This window comes from Lepidochelys olivacea, assembly GCF_965140295.1.
Source record: "Lepidochelys olivacea isolate rLepOli2 genome assembly, chromosome: 2".
Lineage (NCBI taxonomy): Eukaryota > Metazoa > Chordata > Testudines > Cheloniidae > Lepidochelys > Lepidochelys olivacea.
This window is the reverse complement of record NC_140412.1, coordinates 82,075,708-82,088,137: the sequence shown is the minus strand read 5'-3', so window position 1 is coordinate 82,088,137 and position 12,430 is coordinate 82,075,708. Positions and strand designations below refer to the sequence as shown.

General features: G+C 39.6%; 1 protein-coding gene across 1 annotated transcript in view; it reads left to right on the top strand.

Annotated features, from left to right (window-relative positions):
- The window catches only part of LAMA3 (laminin subunit alpha 3), a 190,989-nt gene that overhangs the window by 145,825 nt on the left and 32,734 nt on the right, over window positions 1-12,430 (top strand). The window contains exons 44-51 of the mRNA XM_084621252.1: window positions 804-884; window positions 2,606-2,712; window positions 7,578-7,628; window positions 8,018-8,169; window positions 8,719-8,829; window positions 8,935-9,046; window positions 9,586-9,753; window positions 11,477-11,673. Of these exons, the coding sequence (XP_084477378.1) occupies window positions 804-884; window positions 2,606-2,712; window positions 7,578-7,628; window positions 8,018-8,169; window positions 8,719-8,829; window positions 8,935-9,046; window positions 9,586-9,753; window positions 11,477-11,673 (979 nt within the window). The remainder of the gene's footprint in view (window positions 1-803; window positions 885-2,605; window positions 2,713-7,577; window positions 7,629-8,017; window positions 8,170-8,718; window positions 8,830-8,934; window positions 9,047-9,585; window positions 9,754-11,476; window positions 11,674-12,430) is intronic.

The following is a 12,430-nucleotide window of genomic DNA, read 5'->3' as shown; positions in this document are numbered from 1 at the left end:
GATTTAGCATGTGTGGGCTCTAACCTTTCAAGAACAACCATTAGCACAAGGCCCTCTGATGATTTCCATGTACGGGGGAGGAAAGGGCAGTATTTTATATTAGAACTGTTGAGCCTTCAATGAAATTACTATGTTTACGTGGGAACTTTAGTACTTTGGGAGGCTTTTTTCTTTTTCTTTTTGATAGGAAAATTGTGCTATCCATGCTAAGAAATTAATATTGTGATTTTACTTTGAAATCCCATATGAACCTTGACTTTTACATTCATTACCTTTAAATAATTTGTATTGAGGTTGTTTAATTTCTTTTTCATGTGAAATACATTGATAATATTTGTATACACCTGGATGTATAATAAACATTGATGTTATCCCTTGAAATTCATTTAAAATAAGATGAAAATCTTCTAAGCATAAGTACAAAGAGCTACACAACAAAGAGCTGTTTTAGCACTTAACTGTTGGTTCTTGCTTAGTAAAATAATATCTGCATAGACCTGTTTTATTTCACAATCTTATTGTTAAGAAGATTTGTTGTATGCATTCCTTTCCAGAATAAGCTATTTTGTTCTATCTAGAAGGGCAGAAGTGTATTTAAAATAGCCAAGAAGTGAATTTAGTAGAAGAATTTGAAGCATCAATGGATAATTTGCTGTAATTTGTCTTGTGGTTGTTAAACTATATCATTGGTTATTTATATCACCAATTACCCGTTATTCCTGAAAGTTATTTGGCCCCTGTTCTAACTCATCTGAACATCTTGATTATGCTTTCATGAAAATAATTTTTTTATCTTCTCACAGTTTTGCAACTGGCTGTGTGGCAAATGGTGAAGAAGTTCAGTGTTTCTGCAAAGAAGGCTATACTGGAGTACATTGTGAAAGGTAAGTGACTTGTCTTTTAAAGCCTTTTCAAACGGAGCGTAAAAAGAGTCTCTCTCCACACATGCCTATTTATTTACCTAATTTATTTATTAGAATATTTACCTCAGCATATTGCTGCAGAATACTGTGTATGCATTTATATATTATGTGTGCAATATGCATGCATGTAAAATTAGGTAGCTATATAGACATAAATATCTGTCAGAAGAACATAAGAACGGCCATATGGGGTCAAACCAATGGTCCATCTAGCCCTGTATCTTGTCAAGTGATCTATCCTCTGTCATCCATTCCCAGCTTCTGGCAAACAGAGGATACGGACACTCAAGAGCGTTGTGTTGCATCCCTGCCCATCTTGGCAAATAGCCACTGATGAACCTATCCTCCATGAATTTATCTAGTTCTTTTTTTAACCTTATAGTTTTGGTCTTCACAACATCCCTTGGCAAAGAGTTTCACAGGTTGACTGTGCGTTGTGTGAAGAAACTCTTCCTTTTGTTTTTTTAAACCTGCTGCCTATTAATTTCATTGAGTGACCCCTAGTTCTTGTGTTATGTGAAGGAGTAAATAATATTTCCTTATTCACTTTCTCCACACCAATCAAGATTTAATAGACTTTTATCAGATCCCCCATTAGTCATCTCTTTTCCAAGCTGTAAAGCTCCAGTCTTTTAAATCTCTCCTTATATGGAAGCTCTTCCATACCCTAATCTTGTTTGTGTATATAGTGTGCTGGGAACTGTAATAATTGCACAGTTGGGAGTAATTTATCGTACACAATATAGAGAACAGAAATAAATGAATAATTTATCTTTAGCATGTGTAACTGGTATATACTGATTTTATCAAAAGGAGTAGTCAACCACTATGAATAGTCTTATTGTATGTAACATTCTTTGTAATAACAGTAATAGCCCCACTTATTTTGTTCTGTTTCCAGTTGAAAAACATTTTCCCTTTTCTTCTTATGCATTAGTTTGTTTACTTCACCTTTCATGTTCAGTGATTTGGGAGGAATGTGCACACTTCTTTGAATAGTGTTTGTAGCTCGACAGTGATCATGTTAAATCTACATATTGCCCTTCATCCTAAATGAGCCCAGTGTGCCTTACTGCAGACACTTCTCGGTTAAAACACTGCAATAGTTTAGTAGCACAAACTACCCAACAATTTAAAATAGGCAGTGAAGAATATCTTATTCAGTTTAAAGTGCTGGGGGAATTTAAGTTTGCAGAAGTAATTGTCTGAGTTAGACTCTTACCAGCACACACAGACTAGCACCCCATCTCTTACAAATGGTGCCAAAGAATCTTTAATTACAAGTAGCCAAGAAACTGTGATGTCTCAACTGAAAGACAGCACCTCCAGCTGCATAGTGTCCCTTAACAGCATGCTGTAGCTTTGATTCGGTGCTGAATCAGAAGGAAGGGTACTCCTTTGTGAATCACTGGCACCATTTCCTTTAGCTCCTACTTGCAGGTTTCCTGTTCAGCATGATTCTGTTTGGCACATGAGATCTGACAGGATCACAATGCCAGGCAACATGATTTTCAGGCATAGCTCCCAAAAAATGTTATATATTTTTATAATTTTATATGTAAAATTTTATAATTTTATGTATATAAGGAAAGCTAGGTTTTTATTAAATGAAAATATATCTTAGAAAAGAGTTGCAAGCAATTTCAAGTATTTAATAACATATCTATATTTATTTTGTCTAGCTGTGCTCCAGGATATTTTGGAAATCCGCTAAAATACGGAGGTTACTGTCAGAAGTGTAATTGTAATAATAATGGTCAACTGGTTAGCTGTGATCGTCTTACTGGAGGTATGTAAAGGTAGACAGACGATTTGTTGAATACTGATTTCTGTCTTTCAATGAAGGAATGGAAGAGTTTTGATACAACTGAATGTAAAGGAAAACCTATGAGGAATATAGTTCAGATTTAATAACAGTTAAATTTTGAATTCTTAACACTATTGATTATCTATTTCTCCATCCCACACCAAATGGATGGTTGAATACATTACTGAACCTCTTTTACCAACCTCAAAGCCATATCTTGCCACGCTGTATGTAAGCTTAGGAAGCATACACCATAGAGCAGTCCTAATTTGCCTTCATTAAATGTACCTGGGACAGAATAGTTGTAACTTCAGAGTGTATATGCTGTGATCAAACGCTGTTTTATGTCATACGTGCGGGAAACTGTGCCCTGAGATACGCAAACACAACTTCCCCTGGTGTCTTAGGGGTTTGTCTCTTTCAGGAAATAGGCTGTTTTTTTAAACCAATGTGCAGTTTAGTTTAGTACTTATGAGTTATAAGTGAACTAAAGAAGAGTTAAAGTGAGGGCCAAATCTTCCTGCCAGCTACACTGATGTAATTGCACTGAAGACATCCCTGCTACCTTGAATGGAGTTTCAGTAGTATAGCTGAGAGGAAAACCTGGCCCTAAAAAAGATAGAAAAACACACAAAAGAAATACAAGGAACAAAGAACCTTCAAAAGGCATCTTAGGGGTGGGACTTACTTGTCCGTGGACATCTGTTCCTCACATGTTTGCTTTCTGAACATGAGAAAGAGCACAGTATGGCCACACACAGAGGAAACTCTATTTCTGATACTGTGGTTGTGAACTTCACAGCACATGATACTCAAAATCAACATTTTAAAAATAGATAATGGGTCAAATTTTCAAAAGTGACCATGTCCCATTTTTAAGTGACTTTGGCACTTGGTGAGATATAAGATCCTGACTGTCAATGAGACATAAGCGCCTAAAGGACAGATTTACAAAGGTATTTGAAAGTCAGTGGGAATTAGGTGCCTAGCTTATTTTTGTGTGTCCCACTATGCACCTATTTGTAGAGTCCCGAGTGAATACAAATGTATACCCATGGATGCGGATATCCGCAGATATATATCAGTATCTGCTGAACTTCAGGGCTCTCCCGGGAACCGCAGCGGCAAAAGGAGCAGAACATGGGGCCGCCACTCCCAGGAGACAGCGCCCCACACCGGCAGCTCCTCTCGTGCGGCTGTACCACCTCCAGCCCTGCCCCTAGCCCTGCCCCCGTCCCTTCCATGCAGCTGTCTGCATCTCCTGTTTGGGGCAGTACAGCCGTGCCAGAGGGGCTGCTGGCGCGGGGCACTGGCTTCTGGGAGCGGCAGCCCCGTGTTCTGCTCCTTTCGCTGCTGCGGTTCCCGGGAGAGCCCTGCAGTTCCACGGATACCGATTTATATCCGTGGATATAAATTTGTATCCGCACAGGGCTCTGCCTATCTGCATCTTTAGGCAATTAAACACATTTGTAAATCTGGTTTTTGGGAACCTATGTCTCAGTGAAGGTCAATGAGGTTTAAACCCCAGATCCCTAAGGACCTTGAAAATGGGACTCAGAGTCCTAAATTGCTTAGGGGTTTTTGAACATTTTACCACTTCTATGTATGTTGTTTGCTTTATCATTACCATTGTGGATTAAAGGATATGATCTTATGCTCTCCAGCCCTTCTTGAAGCGTATTTACTTCTGTCCTTTGGGACACTGGTACCTGTTCAGAGAAAGTAGGGCTTTGTTCTTGATGAGATCTTTGATTCTACCTTATTTTCATTCCTCATTGACTTCTCTCTGATGTCAATGAACTCACACTTCATTTTCTCCCAAAAGCAACTTTTCCTTCTCACATTTTAGCAATGTTTTAAACCAATCAAAATCAGTGACTACTGATTTTCCCAGTCTGTGCTTTTCTCCAGTGTTGCTCAGGTTATCTGAGAGGCTGAGATGACTGCTTTAACTGTTGGTTTTGGTCGGAGACATTACAGAAACAGCTGGTAATCTGAGTTGCTGTTGGCATCTGGTAGAATTTTTTGTTAGCTAATGCTGGTTTTCCATTTCGTCATTACAGTAATGCCACTTTATTAGGCTTATATTTTTGATGGTGCTGATCTGAAGAGCATTTATCCTTTTTCCAGCTCTCATTCCAAAGTAAGAGTTTGCGAGGACAAGTGAATTCTTAGACCAGAATTCAGTGAGTCCGTTTGTTTTCAGGTTTCAGAGTGGTAGCTGTGTTAGTCTGTATCAACAAAAGCAACAAGGAGTCCTGTGGCACCTTAGAGACTAACAAATTTATTTGGGCATAAGCTTTTGTGGGCTAAACCCACTTCATCAGATGGATGGAGTGAAAAATACAGTAAGCAGTATATATATGACAGCACGTGAAAAGGTGGGAGTTGCCTTACCAAGTGGGAGGTCAGTGCTATCGAGGCCAATTCAATCAAGGTGGAAGTGGCCTATTCTCAACAGTTGACAAGAATATCAATAGAGGGAAAATTACTTTTTGTCGCGCCAGCGAGGCCCATACAATCAAGGTGGGCAATGTCTCTAAGGTGCCACAAGGACTCCTCATTGTTTTAGTTTGTTTTCAGTTTCTCTCTGCCGTTATATTCTGATCAGCTATCTCTTTCTCCACATTAGCATGAAAATCCCCTGCGGTCAGCAACACAGCATATTTTGGCAGGTTGTCATATGAGTGACATTCTGCACTTTGCCGTAAAAGTCTTTAATTTCATCTTTTTTTTTTTTTTGGCTACTGTAGTTGGGCCAGAGACTGTAATAAAAGTCATACTTAATTGGCACTTCTTGGAGACTGCTTGGAATATCTCTAGTGGTGGCTGGATAATACACTAGCAGGAGTGCAAGTGTGTTTGTATTCAGAATAAATTCCATCCTTCTCTTGGAGTAACTCCCTTGTGACTCCTGTCTCCCCTCTGGCATTGGTGAAGTGTCCACTACCAATCAGTTGAACTTACCAGTGATCTAAGAAGAAAGTGGTGAAGGAGAAGGTAGAGCTAGGCAGTTTCCAAGAGTATTCTGAAGTTCCAGGCTATGATCCTAGACTGTTCCATGCTGCTGTTATCAGCAGAAGGACCTCATAATAGTTTTGGTCAAACTTTAACATTGTAGTCGCACATTGAAAGTTGTTGTTGACTCTTGGCAGCAGGGCGCCCAGTCCTAAGTGCCTCCTTCAAGATATAGCGTGACCTCAATTCCCTTAAATTTCAACAGGAGTTGATGGCTTTAGCACCTCACAGTAAACCCTTAGTGATCAGTTTAAAGAACCCTTGTCTCATTTATTGCCTCTATTTTACCATGTAAACTTAATCGTGGTCCATGTTTTTTTTTGTGGAGAGGAAAAAGGGAAATAATGAATCAGCATCCTGGATACTTCTAAATCCCTTTAATTTCACATGAGGTCCAGCACTGGCATATTGAGGGCATAGATACAAACTTATCCATATCCCCATGCCAACCAGGAGAAAATACCTGAATTATTTTCATTGGGTAAAACTTCAAGATTTAAGTGAACAGCTGTGTTATAAAAGTACAGCTGCCTTGTGATTTTACAGATCACTAAAGCTTTATGTCAGGAAAACATTTAAATATGCTGCTTTCCTGAACTGGGGCTTATAACCTGGTTCTACTCTTAAAAGTGACCATGTAAAAATGACATCATCTTACACCACAGATCTTTTCCCTGATATTTGTGTCATATTTTCTCTCTTTGTGACAATTTTTTGTCACATTTTACACCCATTAAGCATAGAAGAGCCAGTTTAGCTAAGAGATGGTGAATTGAATTCTCTTCCTACCTGTGAATCGTCAACAAAATGTTTTTCTGGGTAACATCTGCAGGCATAGTCAGCTATTCCTGTGCACACCATTGACTCTCAAATGTTAGGTTGAGTTTGCAGATCTAATGATTAGATAAAATATATATATTTATTTTTGAAGTGTTAGCACATTTTTAATAGAAATTAGTGGTGAAATGATAAACATGGAGCCCTACAATGCCATTCTCACCGACTTGCTTTTCAGCATAGACCCACAAAGGTCAGGTGAATTCTGTGGCTAAAAATCAGCATCAGAAGTGAATGATTTCTATTTTACTCTTTTCCCAGCATTGATAGCATGCCAAGTTTAGAGGATCTTTATTCTGACAGTCTTAGTAAAGATCATTGAAAACTTCTCATTTTGAAGTATATGGTACATCCAGATTCACTCTTCTGTAGCACAGGAATTTGCAAATTGCTGGGGGCAGCACCCCCAAGGTAGAGCAACTGTGTGACAACTCCCCTTCTTCTGGGGTTCCAATGAAGAAGAGCAGCTTTAAATTCTCTAGGGTGCTCCATATGAGCCCCACCAGAGGGAGCTGAATCAGAACATCTCTTACCTTTCTGGCCATGTCCCTTTTCTCAGCACCACGGCCCACTTTGCCTGCAAGCCTCCTAGTATGGTTGAGACTGAAGAAGCCTTGTGCCACCGCAGCCCACACACACACTGGCAAACATTCCATAACTGGGCACGCTGCACAATGCTCTACACCAGTGCTTCTCAAGCTATCTGATGTGGGGGACCGGCATTTTTTTTTTCCAATGTGCGTGCAGACCGGCAGCTGTTGGCTTGCGGACTGGCACCGATGCGCAGACCCCCCACTTTGAGTAGCACTGCTCTATACCGATTGAATGAATATAGCTCTTCGGCTCCTGTAACATGCAAATTATTTATCCTTGAAAAACAGATTTGCAGAGTCTGCCCCCACACTTTTTATGGCCTAGAGTGCAAAGTTTAAAATTATTTTTTTACAAAGACAAAAATGAATATATTACTGATTATATTTATCTGATTTCAGAATGCTTAAACCAAGATCCAAAAGATGTGGATCCCAATGAAGATTGCGATGGTAGGTAATAATGTTCATTCACTCTAGATTGCTGGCCTCAGGCTTAGGTGGTGGACTGACAATTGTTTGAAAGATGACAAACTAGAAAAGGCAATAATAATGGCAGTAACCACAAACCAGTTCAAACAAGGATAAGCCAAGCACTTAGAGATGGAAAAAATGTTATAGGGTGAAAATGCCAGACAAGAGAGCGCGATGGGCCTCCTTATTTCTGGATTTAGTCTCTTTCCGTACTGTGACCTTTGCTGTTGCATTTGTTATGCATGTAGTGTCCAGTGACAAAGACTCAAAGGGCTTCCATTCCATTCACTGTGGCCACTGAAATGTTCTTTGCACAAAAGAGCAACAGTTCTCATTGTTTTCCTTTGCTTGTGGTATTTCCCTTTCAGCTTGTGATAGTTGTGTAATTACTTTGCTGAAAGATTTGAGCGAAATGAGTGATGAGCTTCAGCTGATTAAATCTCAGCTGCAAAATGTCAATGCAAGCACCCACACACTGGGGCAGATGAGGCATTTGGAAACACGCACCAAGGAGTTAAAAGTAAGTGACCTTCTACAAAAAATAAATTTCAGCTGGTGTGTAGACTAGCGTCTGAACACTAGAATTTCATGTCAGTTTGTGTCAACATGGAGTGCAAGCAAATGTAGACAAACTTCTGACACCACAATACACTGCTACTCTTCCCTGGGGGTTACACTGTGGGCTGGCTGCTCTGAGGTCCAGCTGGGGTTCTTAAAAACATCAGTGGCCCCTCCCCCTCCTAGGCCATCCCGACTCATTTTTGTGGGCTGTGCCATCCGGACCCTCCTGTAGTCCCACTACTTTCAGGCAGTTTATATTCTGCACTGCCCACCCAATGAATTTTCTTCAGTTAAGATCCCCTCATTGCTGGTGGATTCAATGGACCAGCTGGTGTAAATCGGTCACCTGTGAAATTAATGAAGTGATACTGATCTTTATACCAGGTGAAGATCTGACCCAGTGTATTTTAACTTATTAGAAGAAATACAGTCCTTGTTCTCCAGTTCCATACGGTCTCTAGGGGGTAGATTTGGTTCAGTTGTGTACACGTTTTTTCTTTATTTTTAGATCTTGTTGAACAGGTACCGTTCAGCTGTTCTAAATCAGGGCTCAAAGGCAGATGAGTTGGAGACAGACTTGATCAATCTTAATCAGGATGTAAATGCTCTACAAGAAAAGGTGACTTACTAAAACAAAGTAAAAATAATCATCTCTTTTTATAACAAAATATTAATTTGTCTGCTCTTTGCTATCTCTAACTGGCTGTTTTCCCCCTCTTGTTAGGCTGAAATGAATTACAGGAAAGCCGAGACATTATTTAATAATTTTGGTCAGACTAATCAAAAAGGAAAAGATTTGGTTTCAAAAATACAAATTGTCATCATCAATATTCAGGGTAAGGGTGATTTCTACTGTTATGTAATGTTTTATTTTACAAAATCTCGTCACCATACATACAATGTTTTTAATTAACTTCTGAAATTTGAGAAGATTTCAGAAATCAACTTTATAAAATAAAAAGTTAGATACAATGGGCACACTTCAAACCTGCTACAATTCTACTAGCTTCAGTGGCATTACTGTTGATTAATTTCAGTTTAATGCAATTAACCTAAAGTGTGTTTTGTCTCACTGAAAGTTCCTTAGTACGCTTTAATCTACTCCCATTTCAAAGTGGAGAAGATCAAAGCATATTGCAGAATTTTTAGTGCACAGCAGCTGGGTGTACACAGACACTTAGTTCATGGCAGGCTAGTGTGAGGGTAGATTTACACTCCAGCTTGCCACGGACTAAGTGTCTGTATAGACAAGCCCTCAGTAACGAATGCAAGATTGGACTTTATGTGCTTAAAAAGAAGAGCAGCTCTGGGATTTGTCTCCCTTGTGTAAATCTAAGTATCTTCTCTGTTTGAATGTGATATTTCCTTTTTTCAGTGCTCGTGGAACAGATAGCTGGCACCAATGCAGGAGGTAACACATTGCCCATGGGGGATGCTGCCAAGGAACTGGCTGAAGCAGAACAGATGATGAGAGAGATGCGAAAACGCAACTTTGTACAACTGCAAACAGATGCAGAGAGGGAGAGAAGAGAAGCTCAACTCTGTAAGGGGTCCTTCTTGAGCTCTTAGCTTGTTATTCTGCTTAGTTTAAAATGTTCAAATCTTGTGTCTGAAACATAAGAGACTACAAATGATGACGCTCAGGGAGTGATACAGAATTTCAGCATCTGATCGCACCTTTGCAATGTATTTCAGTCATCAGCTTTTGTACAAGTGAACATAGTGATTCTGAAGGAGGTTAAGAATGTTTAATGTAATCATGAAAGAAGTTAAGTTGGGGGAAAATCAAAATAATATCCTGATATCTGTTTTCTAATGCATTATTTGATCTCTAAATGAAAAAGTCCTATATCCATCTATCCACTAGCTAATTATAAAGCACAGAAACAGTGTAAATATAAATTATATAAAATAATATAGTGTGTGCAGATAGTCCATAAAAAAATCTACATTAAGAAACTATTAAAGCAGTATAGTTGAGCACTCAAAGGTCAAGAAGTACAAAAGTTAAGGTTGCATCCCAGTCTTGTGTCCTCTTCATGTGGTTCCATATTATAATATGGTCTGTCATTATATGATCATATGTTATTTCTGAAATAATATAATACACTATAATTTCATATGTATTTTTTCAGCAACTTTTTTATGTGTGCAGTAAAACCAAATTCAAGCCCCACTGAAATCAATGGAAAGTCTCCCATAGCCTTCAGTGGGTGCTGGATCAGGCCTTGAGTGAGGTAGAGCTCAGCAGGATTCTTTAGGTCATTCACTGCACAATGATTTCCATGGAATCTATTTGTCTGGCATACACAATGTCGTGCATCTGAGCAGAGCATGCTGCACATACATATCTAAGGTTGTAGGCCAAAATTGTGTAGTAGGGGCAAAGAATTCCATCTGTGACCGTATTTCCCTCTGCCATGGTAGGAAGGCTTTGGCTAACAGATCCATTCTCTCCATGGCTGACAGCTCTATTTCTGACTTGTCTGTGGCCCATAATATCCCATGTGTCACACTGTAAGGTGGGAATACCTCCCACCCCACTCCTGCCATCTCTACTGGGACATCAGGAAAAGCCCATTCTCCCTTGATACTATTCTTCAGATTGCTCTAATTAACAGGTGGGAAGGCAGGGTCACACACTCCTCTGATGGGAAGGAGGTGCAGTGGAGAAGAAAGGTAGACATGGTCTCCTTCGGAGGGGTTTTCTCTCCAGGACTGGAACAAGCGGCTGCTGAGGTGCCCTACAGAGCTCCTGGTTACATTGTACCATAGATGCACCTTGGGCGAGAATTTGGCCTGCTGCTTGACAATGTTCTCTCAGTGCTACATAGAAGTCAGTCATGTAACTTAACCATCACTGGGGAAGAGTAGATTGTAAAGCCCCAGTTTGTGGCACAACTTCAGCATTACTTAAATACAGATTTAGACTTTTGGAGCTGATGGCTTTACCCAGTTTCTCCCTGGCCTTGTTTGGTGATGAAGCTGAATTAGATTAACATTTTTTTAAAAAATCTAGTATTTCCAAAAGTTCACCTTCAACCATATTTCGTTTAGAGCTGATTTGTCATGTTAAATTATCCATAGTATTCTGGATCCCGAAAGCAGCACATTTATCACTGATGGGATGACACACTGAAACTACATATGTTAAGGATACACAGCATCTCACAAGACTGGGCCATTTAATCCGAAAGGCAGAACCTCGCAGGGTGAAGTTAATTTTGTTTTGCTTCTGTTAATCTTTTTCAATTCTAATCTTGCAGTGCTGGAGCGTGTTAGGAATGAGCTACAAAAGCACCAGCAAGAAAACCATGGAGTTGTTAAAACGATAAGAGATTCATTAAGCGAATATGAATCCAAACTCAATGATCTTCGTAAAGCTCTCAATGAAGCAACTGGCCAAACGAAGCAGGCTGAAAACTTAAACAAAGATAATGGAGTGCTCTTGGAAGACATTAAGGTAATAGCACTTTTTAAAAAACTGGACTTATTAGATGGGAGGAAATATTTCTGTCTTACTTTTGGCCTTCTTGTAAAGCCAAATTCAATTCATTCTGAGCCCGATTCCCATTTGCACAAATGTCTCTTTCCACCTCTCTGGCAGTGCAAAGAGGTCTTGAAATGAGTGTAACAACTGTCCTATACTCCCACTTAAGGGCCCCTTCATATAACCAAAGTGGTGTAGAGGGGGTTTAGTATACATGAGAATCTGGATGCTCTCTGCTCCGAATATTTCCGTCTTCAGCTATAATTATTCATTTTGTCTTCTGTGAGCGTAGTAAACTGAGCACAGGACAAAGAGTCAGGAGCTCTAGGCTCAGTTCCTGACTCTGTCACTGTCTCATTGTATAAAGAAAAGGAGTACTTGTGGCACCTTAGAGACTAACCAATTTATTTGAGCATAAGCTTTCGTGAGCTACAGCTCACTTCATCGGATGCATACTGAAGTGAGCTGTAGCTCACGAGAGCTTATGCTCAAATAAATTGGTTAGTCTCTAAGGTGCCACAAGTACTCCTTTTCTTTTTGCGAATACAGACTAACACGGCTGTTACTCTGAAACCTGTCTCATTGTATGGTTCTTAGCTTGTCTCTTAACCTCTCTGAGCCTCCGTTGTCCTGTAAAATGGGAATAATGATGCTTATCCACTGTTGTTAACCTGCTTTGAGATCTATGGATGAAAATCACTAAATAGTGCTAGTTTTTAATTATTGATAA